This window comes from Crassostrea angulata, chromosome 8 (assembly GCF_025612915.1).
Source record: "Crassostrea angulata isolate pt1a10 chromosome 8, ASM2561291v2, whole genome shotgun sequence".
Classification (NCBI taxonomy): Eukaryota; Metazoa; Mollusca; class Bivalvia; order Ostreida; family Ostreidae; genus Magallana; species Magallana angulata.
This window is the reverse complement of record NC_069118.1, coordinates 10,784,141-10,803,733: the sequence shown is the minus strand read 5'-3', so window position 1 is coordinate 10,803,733 and position 19,593 is coordinate 10,784,141. Positions and strand designations below refer to the sequence as shown.

General features: G+C 34.0%; 1 protein-coding gene across 1 annotated transcript in view; it reads left to right on the top strand.

The window, feature by feature from the left end:
• Positions 1 to 2,263: 2,263 nt before the first annotated feature.
• Positions 2,264 to 19,593, top strand: part of LOC128158724 (leucine-rich repeats and immunoglobulin-like domains protein 2) — a 31,584-nt gene continuing 14,254 nt past the window's right edge. The window contains exons 1-6 of the mRNA XM_052821671.1: positions 2,264 to 2,689; positions 4,026 to 4,097; positions 12,867 to 12,938; positions 14,047 to 14,118; positions 15,815 to 15,952; positions 18,084 to 18,227. Coding sequence (XP_052677631.1) covers positions 2,502 to 2,689; positions 4,026 to 4,097; positions 12,867 to 12,938; positions 14,047 to 14,118; positions 15,815 to 15,952; positions 18,084 to 18,227 — 686 coding nt within the window. The 5' untranslated portion in view covers positions 2,264 to 2,501. The remainder of the gene's footprint in view (positions 2,690 to 4,025; positions 4,098 to 12,866; positions 12,939 to 14,046; positions 14,119 to 15,814; positions 15,953 to 18,083; positions 18,228 to 19,593) is intronic.

The following is a 19,593-nucleotide window of genomic DNA, read 5'->3' as shown; positions in this document are numbered from 1 at the left end:
CTTCTGGAGTTACGGGCCGTATAAACACGTGATATGTTGTCATGGTAACTCAAATTTATGCTCCGCGCTTCGTCAGAGATATGTAACTTTATCTATCACCACGTGTTAACATGTGTTCTCTCTTTTTCTTTCTTTCTATCTCTTTCTCATAATCTCTTTCTCTTTTTTTTAATATTGAGGTCAAGTTCTGTTCCTATTGGTTATAAGGTCAAATTAGACAAAATAAAAGTGATAAGAAGTATAAAAATAATTATGAAATTTAATTTAAGAATTACAAAAAAATACAGTATGTATGTACCTACACGTGGTTTGTGTACGCACAGGTTATGTGAATTCGAATTGATTTATGTATTTTTTTAATTAATGGTGCAATGAATTAAACTTTGACACGATTGAAAGAAAAACCCTAATAGAGTTTACATTACTTTAAATGTAGTTTAGGGCTGTGGAAGTCATGATTAATCAATTAATTATAGTTATGTTACATGCGCAGATTCAGATTTTTTTCAGGACGGGGTGGGGTGGGGGGGGGGGTGGTGGTTCGAGGGATATTTAAATTATGTTTGCCGGGTTTTGGGTGGGTTGGGGGTTGGTTCTGATGCCTATTTTTTGGTTATTTTACAATGCAATGTTAAGAAATGTGTATATTTATGTATCCCTGGTGTGGACCCCCCCCCCCCCCCCCCCCACGGCTTTCCTCTAGATAAAATAATGAAATTGGACATTTACATTATTACGGTGATACCCTCATCTCCCAAACCCATGAAAAATTTAAACGAAATAATCAATTGTTATCCCTTTTTAATAAAGCTTCCAAATTTCCACCCTCCATAAAATGTTTTAAAATGATTTCCCTATATACTAGTTTTTACTAGTACACACTCAAGAAGAAGAAGAAGAAGAAGAATGATGATGATGATGAAAATAGACGGTAATGGACAAAATATAAAATGTAAGCATCTTTTATTCAATTCACATACCAATAAGAAAATTAAAAATATGTATATACATTACATTGTATATTTTACAGCGCTAGCCGGGGGAGGGGTGAGACTGAACAAATACTGGAATGTCGAGAGAGAGAGAGAGAAAAAAGATTCATAATTTCATGAATAAAAAAAAAGTATTCTCTGTCTAATTATCGAACAGGTATTGCAATGATCGCACTTTGAATTGAGTTATCTGTGGGTAGTTTTCTCATTAGTGTTTGTAAACATCTTGAACAATCTTGAACAATGTTTAATTAAACTTTGTATTGAGTTGACTAGCTGGCTGAATTTGTCAGAATCAATTTTAAATACACCCTTCACCCTATCTGTCAGGAACGTACGTGTCGGTGGTAGAAAATGTCTAAATCCGGCTTCGCTACTTCTCAGTGTATTTGCTTTAATTTTCTGATCCAAATACAAGGAAAATAAAACTTTGTAAAAACGTCTCTGAAATTAGGAGTGTGTTTGAGGAGGCACGGACTTCACATGACAATGTTTGAAAGACAATTTGTGGAGAAGAAAGAAGAGAAATTGTTGGGAAAGAAAATGGAATTGCCGGGGTAACTATTCAGCGGTGCGCAGGTCAGGGAAGAAAGAAACCAATTGTTGCTATTCATTACAAAATTAAAATATTCAAAAAGTTGCACGGGTCAATGAATGAAATATCATCGATGAATTCGTTATCAACTCTCAGTCATATACGCTGCGTATTAAATGTAAATGGTCACATGACATTTAGAAAGTATATCATAAACATTAATATGTCAATTTTTGAACTTAATAACATGCAACAAAAATTGTTTGCAAGTGAAATAATCAATAAAAAAATCTCTATTGATATTTTCTTTAAAAAAAACGTCGAAAAAATCAATTAAAACATGCACTTGTAATTGTTTTGGTCAAAGTATTAAATTAAAACAATTGTAGCCATCGTCTGAAATTGATTTTTGTTATTAAGGGTATAATAAAGTTTTACAACCATTTTTTTTTCACACAGACTTCGGTGTTAAAACCTAAGCAGTACATGCTTTTTAAAAATTTATTTGTCACAAGTTTTGAAGATTAAAAAGAGAGAGATGAACGCGTGGTACCCATGGAATAATTAATAAAAAATCAGAATCCCAAACTATTACTATTTTATTTTGATTGACACCAATTTTCAACGATACACACACTTTTGACACCTTTCAAACCAAGGGGTGTTAAATTAACAACGCACGTGATTACAGTAACCAATCAGAACTCTCGTTACAACTTGCGGTATGTATTGACTCGCCAGACTTTCGAGGCGATGTAAAACATTCGCGAGATCTCGAACTATACAGAACTTGGTCAGAGTGTAGAGTTTTGGACTTTATTCATACAAAATGGACATCGATTGATTGGAGAAACTTCAGCAAACGAAGGAGCAGTATGTCTATATTTCATCCGTGTGAAACGATGAACCATTAATTGTGTATAAATGCATTTTGGGTGAATATCCAAAACTTCAACAGTCGATGGGTTGCCAAAATGGCGGCCGCTGTTTATGTATTCGCTGCTTTTGTTATATGGAGTGTGGTGTGTATTTGTGGAACTTTCGGCTTGCAACTACAATGTCCAACGTATTGCCATTGCTTGGGGAATAATGTAGATTGTTCTCGGCAAGGTCTGATTAATGTTCCAAAGGACCTCATTTTCCCAGCATGGACAACTCGATTGTAAGTATTATAACGGTGACCCCCTTTTTCTCGTGTAATAAAGAGATCCAGCACCCCTAAAACTGTCGATAATATGGCGAATAACTTCTTAATAATCAGTTTGTATGGTTGCATAAACTTTATTCGAACGCTTTCAATAACTTATGATGGAAAAGTTTAGAAGTTGATGCTTGTCCAAGAGGTTATCTTCTCCTGGTTAATGTATAAAGGATTGTTTACATAGACTTCGTCTTCTAATGCAGTGAAGACCAGCTGAGTTATTTACACAACCGTTTCAAAGTAACGTCCAAAAGAAAGAATTGCTTTATGTTTGCTGAGTGAAATTTTAATTCAAAAGAGTATTGGTTCTCCCAGGGACGCATCTTTTGTGAATAATTAAATTGGGGTGTAGAGGGGGTTATAGCTTGAAGAAAATATCAATTAGAGAGTTTTAACAAAACCCATTTCACAGAGTATTCTATAGACAACCCATTTTTGATATGCAATTTACAATATTACTCTTTATGACTAGGGATAAAGAGAAATGTTAATGTGATATTATGTGTGCTAATTCAATATTGAGCTAGAGAGATATGTGACAAGACAAATTCTTTCTAAGTAGTATTGAAAATTTATTTTTTTTTGTTCAGAAGTTTACGACTCATTTGTTGGGGCATTATTGAAGGATAAAAAGAACTTTATGGTTATTACATGAAAGTGATATAACGTTTTAATTAAAAAATAAAGCATGTATGAAACTGTACAGGTTCAACAAAACATCAAAGAATACTATTTCAAGCTATAATTGATATATGTATTAAAATGTTGGTGGTACCGGTACGATATGAGTTATGAGGAAACTGAACAAGAGTTGATGTTGTAGTATCAGGAAATTGTTTTCTCTTGAAACAAGGACCAAATTCCTGTTTGAGGCTAAATTTTAAGAATAGCACTTGTCAAGGCCACTTGATTAGAATGAATTGTCTATTCAGAACATGTACATATATACAAATATATAACAGTAATAGAAACTGCTATTTGAGAGTGTACACTTAAGAACATTATAATTAATGATTGCAGCATTATAAATTCACCTGCTAATTGTTAGATGGATATTTATGAATTTTTCTTGTAGCTATATTTGAAACACAGCAAGATATAATGCATTGATAAATGTCTTACAGTCACATCAATTCCATCTCAAAAAATTCCTTCTGTGAAACCATTGTGAAAATAAATGTAGACATGAAAAGTTGATAAAACTTTGATGTTTATAATTAATTTGATACATTCTTGTAAACTGTCCATTTTGCAGTTGCATATGGCATGTATTGATTTACTCCTTTTTTTTTTGCAGAGAACTGCAGAATAATGGAATCTCTTCTCTGTCAAAAGATGATTTTAAAGGACTGGATAACCTGACCCATCTGTAAGTACCGTCGTGTGATATTCAGTAGGTCTTGGTCAATGGTGTTCTGTTCGTTGCATCGTTTATGAGAGATGTTACAAATAAGAAGCAAAGCCAGTGTTAATCTTAAAGATTAAAGGATGAAATGAATATAATTCTTTGGAGACAAAGGAACAGACAGAAAACAGCAAGAGTGTTATATGAATTACGTAACTTTTGGGGGACACTTTATTTTGGTTTTCATTTGATGTAGAGTGTTTCTTGAAATTCTGTTTGACCCCTTTGTAATTGATGAACGGTACGGTATGAATTGGTTGATGTATGGTAAAACACAACCCAGGGTTCGTTCTGATGAATCTTGATTGACAGGTTAATTTCACCTGAATTATTCAAAATATAACAAGATTAAGAAAAACCCCTCCAAAAAAACAAATTGCTCCGATTTATGAAAAAAAAATCTTGTTTTAATTAAGATGGAAGTTAAAAAATAAATTTAAAATGGTTATTTTTTTCCCCTTGTTTTCATCTCGAAGACGAAGACATTAACCCTGTTATGACCTGTTGTTAATTTAATTGACTTAATAAAGAATCCTTTTACATAAAGTTCATAAATAACGTGTGCAGATTACTTTATATAGGATTTGGTTGTCAGTCAACACTATTGATGGATTTATTGGCTCACTTTTACCAATGTTCACACCAAGTTTTGTGTAAAAAAAAAAAAAAATCTGTTTATACTGAAAAAAAGCTAATTGCCTTCCGAACCCTTTATTTGGCTGAACTGGTCTGTAGTTTCAAATTTGAACAGGTTCAGGTAGGCACTCTATGAAATGAATGGCAATTTAGTTTAGTATGGGTGTATACTCCCCTTCAGTTTCCTCCTAACCAGGCACTTACTCATCCAGGTGTGGACAAAATGTCCCTCCTTCGAATACGGGTTAACTTCTTCCATTCAGATCTCAAATATAAATGCACAGCACCAATGATACTGTAAATTTTGGTCATTTGATGCAAAACTTGAAAATAAAAATGTGAAATTTTGAATTTAAGTTGAAAATTATACAAAAGTGGTTCAATGATTTTTTTTTTCAAAAACGAGTGATTCTTCTATAGCTAATGTTTAATTGCAACACAAGTAGTGAAAGAAAGAAAGAAGGCAGTATTGGCATTTCTTAAACTGAAACATGAATCTTTAATGTGTGTTTCAAGTTTGGATACCTCCGCATCATGCAAGGACCATGGGCTGCCGGATATCGAAACAAGCTCCCTATTCACAGTTTTACTGGTTGAGTTGTTTTCTCGTGGTCAGAGCGTGCAGCAATGAAAATTGAAACTATAATAAACTATAATCAGTTCAGATATAAAATATTAAATGGGGTCTAAAATTTGGAATTGATCATTGTTGGATATGTGTTCTGTCACAGTAATTGTACAGATTTGTAACAGTGAAACACAGTCAGGGTTTTGTTGCCTAATTTGAAATGGATTATTCACGGTATTACTATAATCGCAAATTGTTTTGTTTTCACTAAAACTATAAGGAAACATGCAACTATCAAATTTTCAACATGTTGACCATGAAGGGATAATTTGGACAGGCCCAGATGTTTGTTATGAGAGTAATTAAATATGTACCAAGCCACCTCAATCACTTTATAATGAAACAGAGTGAACAATGTACATCAAAAGGGGCTTTGTATCCAGACAAGAACATTGTTGCCTTTCCAATGGCCTCAGATTTACATTGCTTGTGTTGATGAAGTTTTTCATCTGTGGGGCTTGTTTACCTTTATGCCAAACAGATGAAACATATTCATGTACAAAGAGTGTTTACAAATTGTGCTATCAGTTAAAAAAATTTTTTTTATACAAATATTTTTTTTTTATTCTTTCTCCTGTAATTAAACGTTGATGATATATTGGAGCTTTGAAATGTTTCAATTATAATGAAAACTAGGTCATCATAAGTAAAACACTCAATGACTGGTGCATATATGTATAGATATCAAAGTCTTTTTTAATAAGTTGATCAACACACTTGTTTATCCCCCCTTTTCCCCTTTCATTGGGCCATGCTCTGTGTCAGTTCAGCATCACTGGGCATCTGTTTCCCTTATGTTAAAGGTCTCCATACATCTTGTTTCTAACATCAGCCAAAAGGGTTTCTTCCATATGTTTGGGATTTATAAGCAAACAAATTATTTTGTAATTTTTCATTCAATATGTATATATATTTTTGGGTAAGATTTGATCAATTATAGAAAGTGATGATGTAGTGTAATAATATATTTGCATTTAAATGTAAAAGAAATTTTTTTAAACTGTTATTTATGAAAATTATATTTTAAGAAAGAGCCCCGTTCTTCCATGGATTCAGAATAGATTGGTCGATGTTATGTTATGCAATTTTCGTGGAGATATTTTCTGAACAGAGCATTCAGTCTAGTGTATAGAGCGAGTCAATAACTGTCATTAGTTGGAGCTAATGTGCACACTTTCATCTCTGATGTGGCAAGCTTTATAAAAAAAAAGATAAAATATGGGTTTCGGATAATAATAGCGTAACAGCGATAAATTCTTGATATTGCATGATATTAAGCGATAAAATTTTGTGAAGTCACTCTGTAAAATTGTATGGTTGGGCTACCAAGTACGTGAAAGTTTAATGAAAGTAGAGATTGACTTTTTATGGAATTTTTAGGGCTTTATCCAAGTGATGATGTGTAGGTTTTTTGTGTAACCTGATTACCTGAATAATGGCACATGATGTTTTTCAGTCAGAAAAGCTGGTTCATAAATGCTGTAGAGATTTGATACTCTTACACTGAAAAGTTGCACTGAATTGTTTAGTTAAACAAAGCTACTATTTCTACTCTATTACATGTGTAATTGGATAGATTATAATCACAATGGGAAGCCCCATAAAAAGTTGTGTAAATCTTACGACTTTCAACCCTCTCATTATCAAAATTGAAGAAGTTTGTGAATGGTAGATAAACTCTGGGTGTAAACATGTCAGTCCGACATTTTCTCCAAGTTTTCCTCATCTTGTATTTTTTTATTGCGTTCTATTTTTATCCTCGCTATCCCCCTTTTGATTACTCCGATTTCAGTCCTAGCACTTGAGGTGTTGCAAGGGGAACGAAAATTGGCACAAAGTAATTTGATTGGATTCTGAAGATCTAACAGCAGGATGCTCTTCACCAAAAGATGTAGCATTTTGTGTAAGGCTCCGAGTTGAATGAGAAAGAAATATGTAGCATGGTGTGAATAGTGTTGTTGGGAGCGTATAATGTGTACTTTTTTCTTGCTCAGAACCAGGTGTACTGCTTAGAAGAGGAGTCAGGAATTGATGTTTTATGTTGATATTCGATGATAATCTTGCTTATGCCCGATAGGTTTAGAATTTAATGCCTACAAGTTGTCATATTTCATACCTATTTAGTCAGTTTTGGCTTATCTTCTTCATTCCTTTCATCCTGTTTTATTGATGAAGAGACCTGCAGAAGGTTTATCTGAAATACATGTATTGATATATTTACATGCATAATGATTATAGTATTCATATAGGTATTTTTCCATTTTCTGATGTGTGTTATGTATTTACATACTTGGGGCCTCTAAAATATAAAATTCTGCTTTTGTTCACTTCTGAATTTGTCAGTATCATTTAAACCATAGTTCAGAATTTGATAGAAAATATGTTGGAAGTACTATAACCATTTACTTTGGCTGTTTGATTCTTTTCAAACAAATTGTTAGAGCTTGTGTGAGAGAAGCGTACAGAGTGAATACACTGTGATATAGTCTGATTACCAACACCTGGCCGGGGTCATTATTAATTCAAGTGGAAATTGATGACTTTTACCTAACCACGCCAACACTGCAGAACTGTGTGTTGTGACCTTCAGAGGGGGGAGAATAGAGAGTCCTACAGTACAGGTGATTGGCCTGATGCTGATTTCACATGCAACAGTATCATCAAGTCTTTTTGATACCTGAACAACAAAAGAAAAAACAGAGTGCAGGTGCATAATGTAGGTAAAGTGTCGGTCAGATGGGGGAGTACCGCATACCAAAGTTTTAAGGGTACTGTACGTAAACTTAAGTAAAGAAACAAATTAGTTTTATGTTGATTATTAAATTAGGAAAAAAAACTAGCACTGTTTGGAGTATATGTTCACATGCATGTACATACAGGTGACAAAGAAGTGTATACATATACTGTTGTTGAAATTTTCCCCTCAATTTTAATGGCAAAAATTTGCCCTGTATAAATATATGTACCAACATTTTATCACGATTATAGCCCAACACACAGGTTTTTGCGTGAAGTGCCAGGTGTTCGTAAAACAATCACGACTTCCCAGGTAGAACGCGTTGATATTGAATTACACAGGTATTAAGATGCGCCGTGGTAAAAAGTAGGAAGATTCTTAGTCATTGTGTGATGGTCCACAATCTCTACACTTCATCAGAATCTTGTGCAATCAGTAGAAAATTAGAATTTGTCTCTTTAATTCAGTGTTGATTTTCGGGTATGTTTTTTTGTGCTCAAGATTTTAGGGGCGAGAGGATTTCACAAATCAAATAAATCTAGGAGGAGTTTAAATGGTTTTTTGTCTGTAATCTTTGGTCATTTAGAGATAATGATACAGCTTTAGATATCTTATCACCGATCTTGTCCTCAGTGTGGCAGAAAGGTTCCTCAAAGACTTGCTTTAAAGCTGTACTTAAAAATTAGTCCCATTCTATCACTCGAATGCCAAATTAGGTACTCTGAACATTTTCTTATTAAAATTTTAATAGATTTTAATGATCAATATTTTTAACAAGTGAAAATGGCTTATTTTGTTTCACTTGTACATGGTGCAGGTATACATGTATTATAACAATTCGCTGAGAATTATTATTCCGACTGGTCATTTTGCAAGTGTTCTTAAAATTGTTCCAACAAAGAGTGCTAGAAAATTTTAAATTCTGGGCTCTCTGACAGAAGTTTAATGCATTTATTAGAATTAGAATGCTAATAAGAAATTCGTTTTTAACTTTTCACACCCTTTTAAAAAAGTTTATCAACTAAGTAAATAGGAATTTTTTTTTCTTCAGTGGCTAATACTTATATCAATAGTGTGCCCAAACAACTCTCCTCTGGCACAAAAGCTTGTGAAATTGGTTACTTCTGTAAATGAAACAAAACAAATACTAGTGGTCTCGGAGCATGAAATTGCCTATTGTAGCTGTTGTTTGCTTTTAATCTTGTTGTGTACTAAAGTGTCACCTTGGTAAAGCAGGGCCAAAACGCGGAGCTGGCCTCTTAATTCGGACTTGAGGGAGAACTAAACATGTGTCACCCGGCTGGTCAGTGGTGTTGATTCTAAGTCTTTGACAGAATGTTTCACAACTCGGACGGGACCGCATTGGGGGAGGGATTCAGCTTTTATTTACCTAGGTCACAGTTTACCTGGGCCGAGGTGTTAATTGTAATGAATTGTCACTGGTGACAGTATGTGTAATAAAGAAATGATATAATGCCAAACAATGCTCTCAAATAATTCCATGCCAAAATGTAGTAGGTTATACTTAAGATATAATGAGGTATTTATAAGGATATATAAGAATTACATTGACCGATATGGTATAATATTGAAAATGAAAAATCCCCTTTGGTTAGATAATTTTGTAAGCATATATTTGATTTCTGTTAAATGATTATAATAATTTGAATCTATGTACAATAATCACATTATGCACATTTCCAAATTCAAATTGATGTCATTTATCATGTTAATTAATTGGTTTATGTATGTTTTAAAATGCATAATGAATTATTTGCAATAAACATTTCTAAACAATGTAAGAATTACATTCGTAAAATTGAAATATTTATAGGTGTATTCATAAGGATTTTACCCTAATTATTTAATTTTCTTTAAATGCATTAGGTTGGGGATATAAGCACTTGATTTTGAAAATACTTTTACTAATTATGAAATTTAGAAAAAAAAGAGTCTGACAGATGATATTGATGCACACAACAAATTAACTATATAGCATGTTTAACTAATTGAAAATGTCAGCGATAACTTATGATGAAGTTTATGTATACAGAACATTATCAGAGTCCCTGGGATTAACACTGCCAGAGCAAATAGTGACAATCAAAGGATCCCAACGGCTTGATAAAGAATTAAACACCTGGCAAATTTATAAATCTATAAGTATGATTGGGTGCCAAGGGCCATTTGTTCATCTCGCTGTGTGAATAATAAGAAGAGAAAGTGTTTGTTGGTCAGAAAGGGTCAGACTGTTAGAGAAAGGTGTTGTAAGCAGGCAGGATTTAATTCGCTCCAATGCCTCTCAATGTTGTGTTTTTATTTCGGATTACAAAGCATTAAGTACCACAAAATGTACCACTGTGTCCCAAGTAACGCAACAGCTGTTCATTACATCGAAACGCCACCTTGTTGGATAAATTCTAATGTACTTAGATCACCAAGAAATATGTTACACTAATCGGAATTATAAACGAGGGGAATTGATAACATTTATGTTAAATATACACAGTGACAAATGAAAATATACTTTCTTAATTTCCGAAACAAATCATGGATTATTATTCTTATTTCAATCATACCTCTCCAGCCACCCTAGGTAGACTGTTTCAATATTAAAATGATAATATGTTAAGAAATTAATTTGAGCAAAATTATGACCTTTATAATGCCAGTTTACGAAAGGTGTTTTAACTACTGTGGGGCCATTGTTTTTTGTAGGCATTGATAGACAAGCACTCTCTCTCTTTTTTTCTCTCTCTCTCTCTCAAAATTAAAGATTTGGTACAGTTTTTACAGGCCAAATTTCTAGCTTTTCTTTATCCTTTAATGACCCATAAAGATTATAGATTGAGTTTCTTGTTTATAGATGACATATCTTTTTCTGGGGTAGTAAAAATATTAAGTAACATCATTAAAAGTTGAAGGAAGGGTAATATGTTTTCTTCCAGGCATTGTGGAACAAGTTTTAACTCACGGTTCACATAAGTTAGCTTTTGACATCTTCATTTTGATTTAATTTAAAAGAAGACCACGAGGGTTAACGTTTTTATTGGTGGTTCTTTAATCCTTTGTGACTGGGAAACTGTAAGCCGATAGCAGCCTTATTTTTATTTCTATTTTTTTTTTCACAAACACCTAATTTACATGAAAAACACTAGTTTGAAGCAAGCCATGAATTTGGTCCTGTAAGGTGGTAGTTAGGGCAGAGATTTATAACAGTGTGGTGTGTTTGATGTTACTCTTAATATTATTTAATTCTTGGTGTTCAAATGAGTATTTTTTCTGCACAGGATCAATTTTCCTATATAAATTGATACCTTTTCTTCTTTGGGTCGTTAGTCCGGGGCTCTGGAAGCTTGAGATGGTGGGATAAAACATTTGAAGGAGGAAGCCCTATGCAAAGAATTTATTGCTCCGGCATTCCTTTGTCTATTACAAATTGGATCGGTTTTGTAACATTGATCAGATTTATGTAAATTTTGGGATCCACCTCTTTTTTTTATGAGTCTGGCAGGTATGTTGGGGTGAATAGCAAGACCACTCATTTCCTCTGCATTGTTTTGGGGTGATTAGACTGCACCTGCAGTATATAACTCGATATGCCTATCAAGTGCCTATCAAATACACCAAAAACCTCCCAAGATTCTTTTAATTTGTAACCAAGGTTTTTATTTTCATTTTTTACTTTTCAAGGGTAGGATTGTATCCGTGGCAGCTTTAGTACATAATTTGAACCGCAAAGAAAATATTCTTGTAGTGAATTTTCCAATCTTTGTTACAGAGTGTGTTTTTAAAAAGTGGGTAAACAAGGGGAACTAGTAAACTATATTTACTGGTCTATAGTGAACGTGTCAGAAACGAGGTGTGTTTTATGTACACTGTCAATAAATGGAAGCTTAATAAACTTGACTCTTTAAAATGAAGGAAACCCTCTCAAGAGTAAATATCACTACAGATTATTTCACATAAAAATTACATGCTGTTGCAGAATATTCAGGTTCATTAATGAAATTTGGTATTATTGTGAAGGTGCCAAGATTATGATAAATTGTAATTTTTCAAGTTACATTGGTAAGGGAGGGTGCTATTACTAATGGCCGTATATATATATGTGTATTCATTCATGCCGAAGAAAATGTGTATTTATATATATATAATGCATCAATAATAAAGGCAATGTGAATTTGTAATGTAAAACACTTAATATGTTAATCGGCTGCAGTCACAATGTCCATGTCCATAGAGCTATCCAATAAGATACAGGCATTAAGAAACGGTTGTAAATCTTGCTCTGTGTTTAGCAGTTCACTGCATTGTTGACTTTATATGTGTTGAGAAAGCCTTGTGTTACACGGTTACAGAGAAAATTTACAGCTCGGCAATGGTTTTATGTCTGAAATCACAAGTTTTATTTACAACTTCCCTCATGTTTTAAGATGAGAATGCTCAGTTTCAAAAGTATTTTCTCAACATCTTGTAAACTTTGAGGCAAAACAGCCCAAATTTTATTCATCTCTGTTGTAAATTTCTGTGTGAATATACTGAAAAAATGATATATACACTTTAGGTATAAATAATTATCCATACTATTAGAAAATATCTTAATATTTATCTCTGTATAAATATGAATTAGTTGTAAATAATTGTGCAATTATATAGCGATTGATTTTTACAATATATTTATTGTAAAGAACCAGAGGGTCTAATTCAATCTTGTATTTTACATTTTCAGAGACATCAGTTCCAATGATCTTAGATCTCTCAACGACAGCGTATTTGAACATCTGACAACGTTACAAACTTTGTAAGTACATGTACAAATTAAACAATAAATGATTTTTAATGATAACGTTACTGAAGGTTAAAAATTGATTTCCATTGAATAAGATTGCAAGTAATGCTGTTGAGACCTTTGTCATTTGGATTATCGGTATCCCTATTCAGGCGCAAAATAATCAAAATTCCTCCATATCCCTGCGACCCTCTGCCAATGATCCTCATATAAAAAGATAAATGTCCCCTTGACAGTGTATTCAAACTCGCTTTGTGTCGGCATTGGTTTTTTTGAGTACACAACTTGTAAATCAAGAGGTGTGATAAATTGGCATCTTCAGGGGTTTAGATATTTTTTTGAAGGCTTTTGGTACATCTGTGAAGTAATAACCTAAGAACTGTTACATCTGATACCCTGTGGAGGGTCACTTTTGGTGTGGTCCATGGCTAGACACCATGAAGCATGTTATCAGTTTAGTTCCTGCTAAGAGAAAAATTCTCAGGCCAAACAAAATTGTCCTTTGTTGTATACTTATAAACATTCATGCATACTTGTTCTTAAGGTAGCTCCATACTCGTAAAATTCTCTGAGGAAAGTTGAAAAACTGAACTGATTTCGACTTAATAGACTTAAATGTCATCAATTGTTAGAAAAAATATACATGTCATCACACTTTTTGAGATGCCAGATAAACATAAACTAAAGCATATTTTAGCATTAGAAAAATGTATTTTTTTTCTGTTAGAGGTAAAATCTTGTAGGCAGAAATTTGTTTTTCTTGTTTAATTTTAATGTCAACTTTATCAGAAAACTGAAATTACAAAAATATTTTAAAATTAATCGTTGGAATAAGAAAAACTAAAGCATTTAGACATACAACTGAGAGAAAAGTCAGAAAAAGAGTTATTTCCCCTTTGCATAAATAAAATATATAAAAATTTGGAAATTTAGTATAAAATTAAGTGCGAAAATATCTTTAACCTACCAATAATTCTAATTACATCCATGTGATTATATTCACATAAAATAAATAAAACTATCTTGCACAATTTTTATAGAATTCAAAGTTTTACAAAAATGTGTGACGTCACAGAACACTGGATCTACTTTAAGGATATTTTTTGTTTTCTCTGTACAGGAAAATCAATTATAACAAAATCAATGAAGTGCCAAAGTTAAAAGGACTGAGAAATCTTACCATTCTGGAATTGTAAGTACATCTTTTTGTTGTTTTATTGGAGACCAAGGTCCATTTTCTAAATGTTTCTGAACAAAAGTAAAGACGGGTGGAATAAAAAATCAGATGTGTTTGTTAAAAAAACCCAGCATTATACTACAGGTAATAGAAAAACATCAAAGGTGAGAAATGGATGTAATAAAAGCATTGAGAAACACATTTCTTAATGGGATGCACAATAAAATTCAGTGCAAAGCGATAACATCAATTGTTGCTACCTGATAAAAATCACCAGCAGTGATATGAAGTCAGTATGTGTATGATACAGGTATGCAGGACGACTGGTCTGCCCAATTTATCATGTATCCTGCCAAAAACTTGTAAATCTGATGTTTGGATTGACGAGTGGGGGGTTATCTGATTCGACCAATCGGTAAAGACGTCCAAGGGGAGGTCACCCTGGATAAATAGATATAGCAGGCCAACATTTTTGTTTCAGTGTGTGGTCTCGATTCGGCTGCTCTCTCTGTTTGGTTAGGGATACCCACCTCTGTTTGCTGAAACTTGAGTGGGACTTTTGTATCATATTATGACATGATTAGAGAGAGAGAGGGGAGAGAGAGAGAGAGAGAGAGAGAGAGAGAGAGAGAGAGAGAGAGAGAGAGAATAAAATTGATCTGAAAAAAAAAATTAATAATGGATTTGGGGGGGGGGGGGGGCAAATAATGTAACAAAAGAGGAGTCCATATAAGATGAAAGATAAAAACCAATAAATGTTAAAATTACAAACCATCGTTAAGGTGAAGAACTGTTTTTGCTGTGGTTTATTGTATTTAGGCTCTGAAACAAAATCACAAGAGACCACTAAAACCTAATAAACGGAGAATGTCTGTGACAGTAATGTTGTAATCCAAGGGGAGTAATTTTGCTGAAATGTTGATTATCTGTGCAGGGCTCTCATAATGCATTCTGTTGGTGCAAATGGCCTGTGTATGGTTACGTAATGCCAGGCAGAGGATTTTTTAAGGGGTGTTCATAAATGCCTGGCCAGAAGAGATAAGACACTGACATCTGATGTCTGCAAATCATATTTCCTTGATTCCTAGGGAAAATTGACCATGTGCGAACAGCTGACAGGGGGAAAATAATATTTCATTTATTGTTTATTTTATTACAAGACTTTCAAGATGCAATTTGTTTACAGTGCATGCACGATAGAAGATGAATTATCACTGGCCATTTGGCTCTTGCTTTTCGTTTCTTTATCTTGTAAACAGATTTCTTTTTAAGTTTTTTAATGATTAATGAAGATCCTTGTATTGATACCAATCTAACCCCGACCAGAACTGTAACACATTTCAGTGTGACTCTAGGCATACATTTTATATTATCTCATTCTCCCAGTTTTATCTTTTGCACATAGAGTTATGAAGAGTGATGTAATGTAGAAGCTTTGCCTAATAATACTCAGATGTTTACTCACCAACATCGTAATTGTCACAATGATGTTACCCTTTTAAAACTTATGTAATACACAACTCCAGCATCTTTATTAAAATGTTCTCCGAATATATTTCCTCCCACTCCAATTTAGTATGAGCTAATGTTTCGGCAATGTATTCAGTATCTGATATTGGTCCCACATTTTGATATTGCATCTCTTTTATCAGAATATTTGTAATGGATATCTGTTATATGATGATTTTAATGAGGTTCTCTCTTTCTCCAGGAACCATAACCACATCGGGATCTTGGCCCAGGAGTTTCTGACTTACATGCCCCAGCTACAAGTCCTGGAGCTTAACCACAACAAGCTGACCGACATTGTACCCGGGGTGTTCCCCGCCAACAACTCCCTCCAGAAACTGTGAGTCTGAGCACACACCTTTAAAATCAAGTTTTAACACAAACATCAGAACTTAAGTCTTGGCACAAACTTTAGATATTGAAAGTCATGGCACAAAGCTTAGAAACTGTAAGTCTGAGCACGAACCTCAGAAATTGTAAGTCTGAGCACAAACCTCAGAGACTGTAAGTTTGAGCACAAACCTCAGAGACTAAGTTTGAGCACAAACCTCAGAATTTGTACAGAGTAAATGTGACCATTATCTTCATAAAAAGCAAGTTTGAGCCATTACCTTGCTGAGATCAAAAATATTCTGTTTGTTGGCTGGAGTTTCATCATTTGTTGTTGAGTTATACTTGGTGTAAAAAAAAAACCCTATTGTTAGTGGCTTTGTTATTTGATAGTTAACAGACCTGTATAAAATGGCAGACAGCAGGGAGATTATGGCTGGAGTCAGACTCTTGTCCACTGGTGCTAGTCTTGTTTACTAAAAATGTTGAAATTATGGAGACAAAGCTTGTCTGGTGACCTTATACTGCAGACAGGGAGGGGGCCTGATTGAACTCGGAGAGGTGAACTAGGTGTGATGTCTAGGAATCTCAGCGCTGGGTGTGAAAACGTTTATGAAGGTCTATTACATAATACCTATTAAAGATTTGCCAAGTTATTAGACAGTGTTGAAGGATTGAGTTAGACTGATGATATTGATGAAATGTCCACATTTTTTAATAATTAGATTGAGTTAGAATAAGACAAATGAATTTGATGAAATGGCCCGGAATGTTTTATAATTGTAGACACAGGGTTTGACAGGGGGTTTGATAAAAATGAAATTATTCCAGATCAGAAAAGATTGGGGAGAAATTTTTGAGAGCGGTGCTGTCTGGAGTTAGATGTGAAATGATCTGGTGATATTTCGGCCACATTTCCGACTTCAGTCTGATTGATTTCACAGCATAGACATACGGAGGGCAGGTTTTCTCTGTGTGGCCTCTCTCAACTGGGCCACCAGACTCGACACTTGCTTCACTTTGAATCGCTTTAATATTGACAAATTCTAACACCTTGATAATCTGTTCCAAGTTTGATCTGCAGGCCCCGCTGTAAACATGTTTCACAAGGTGATACTCCAAGTTGTCTTTTGATCATTGGAAATCAATAGAGACGCCTGCTTCTTATCACCCCTCTGGTTTGAAGAACAAATAACCTGAAATTTAATGACGTTATGAACACTGTTCCCTGTCTCTGGTAAATACTGGTTATTTATGTAGCTGATTGGTCCAATTGAAGCACAGTGATATCACTTGTATGACTTATAGCACTTCATTTCAGCATTTAAGGACATCAATCACCTAGGGTTTGCCATTATTTGATACCCCTTCCCCTTTTTGATTTTTTTCTTTAACTTTTGCTAGATGACTCTGACCAAATAAACTCTGTCACAGAATTTATATAATTGTGGTCAACCTCCTTCTGTTTTGTGGGACACCACCTGTTAGAATGCAGAATGATTAATTAGAATCCAATTCATTAAGGTCATGGTGATTGTGTGTACTGCACATTAAAGAAGTTCAAACATCTGAATATGAAATATCTGTACAGTCAATGTAGAGTAAAAACAAGAAGGTGTTGTTTTTCTCAGTCAGACATTTTGTAAACTGTGATATGTTTTGTCTGTTCAGATTTCTCTGTTTTGTCAGCAGTATTCACACTGAAAAATATATTCTTTCATTTTTTTTTTGTGAAAAAAAAAACAAGAGAAAGATGTCCGTATTTGCAGAACATGAGAAATTTGTCTGACACTGGAAAGAATTATTGCATCATTGCAAAAAAAATTCAATATATCAAAAGACTGGAAAAAACGAACTTCAAGAAAGAAAGGGTTAAGAATTTTTCATAAACAATATATAATGTATGCAATATAATTCAGTATCTTAATACAAAATGGATAAAATATGCAGTGCTCAGAAAAGAATTTTGGTTACATTATGTTGAAATCCCACACCTTTCCCCTCTGGCGTAGAATTAAATACAGTATGTTCAACAACATACTATACGAGATATTAAAACTAAATTGTTTTTATAATATTAATTTAGCTAATACCAAAACTATAATTTTTGAAAAAAATTCTATATAAATCTTTGATTTCAGGGTTGTGAACAACAACAACTTGGCATCATTTGAATCGAATTGTTTTGACAACCTGACGTCTCTAGAAGTCCTCAAAATCAACAAGAACAGAGTGACCAGCATTTCCAAGGACATCTTCAAGAAACTGAAGAAGCTGGAGACCCTGTAAGTCTGTCTGTCTTTCTGTCTATCATGTCAGTCAAATCAAGGGACAGGCACTGCTGACAGGGTCATCGGGGGGCATATATATAATACTATAACAAAAATAGAATTGTGATTATTATAACGTGATGGATTCATTCAGTGAAATGATTCCGAGATCAACTTATATCTAAACTTTTCAACAACCTGATGATTCACACAAAGAAATGATGTTCTTGACCAGTTACTAGGTATAGAGAGGGGGGAGGAGAGATTCCTTCATATGGTGAAATGAAAGTCCCACTTTGGCTTGTTTTGGTACTTGGCACGTAAATTCACTTGCATAATAATTCAGTAAAAACGAGACAATTTGGGTTCAATTGATGGGGTACTTACCATGGAGTTTCATGCAGCACAAAGTATTTAGTTTTCTATTAAGTTCAGCCAGGGAAAAATCTAAACTGAGTTATTGGTCTGGGAATGATAGTGACAGCTGACATAATTGTCAGGAAAATAGCATAATTGGGGTGGCCCCTTATCGTTAGTGATATAAGGGATATTTATGGACTTTTAGTTGGTGTTTTAGTGGGTTGGTGATGGTAGGGAAATGACTGTTGATTGAAATGTCGGGCCATTTACAGAGGCCAAGGATGCTGAATTGAACTGATGGGGTCGTTAAAGCAGTATCCGGATATGAGTATGGGACCAGAGCATGATGAACATGTAAATTTGTGTAGAAGATGTATAGGTTGGAGATTCTCTGAAACTGACGGCAGTCTAAAAATACAATTGAAGAGAAAAAAAAGGAAGGGAGGAAGGTTCTGTTTAGAGAAATGGAGATATGGAAATATTTTTTAAGTAAAGAAAATATAAGGAAACTATCAGGCACACCTGTTTCAACATCGAGCGGAACGTTTTCCTGCCTTATCATTGCTGCATTACAAGAAAATTGGAGTGATTCCATATCACAGATACATTTCATATTCAATAAAAGTCTTGCTTTGCTCCTAACACCTGCATTGCGCTGAGTGTCTGGTGTGGGGGAAATGGGGGATCACCCCATGGAATGGTGCTAAAATTACCTGTTAATCAATCGGGATGAAAAGATACCCATCACCGCTAGCTCCAATTAGAGCAGTAATGGTACAGAAAGTAAAATAAAACATCAGGGGAAAACAGAGATAAATGTTTTAGTAGTTTGAAAGTTTAAAAAAAATGTGTTCTTGGTAATAAGAGCAAAAAATTTATTTTTGTACACAGCAAAGAGAAATTTTAATGAGTTCCAAGTAATTAGGGGTTAAGGAGACTGTCATTCATTACAAACTATACCTGGTACTAAATAATATTGTGTTGCCTCTCAGGTTATTCTTTGCAAGCCTCAGAATAATTG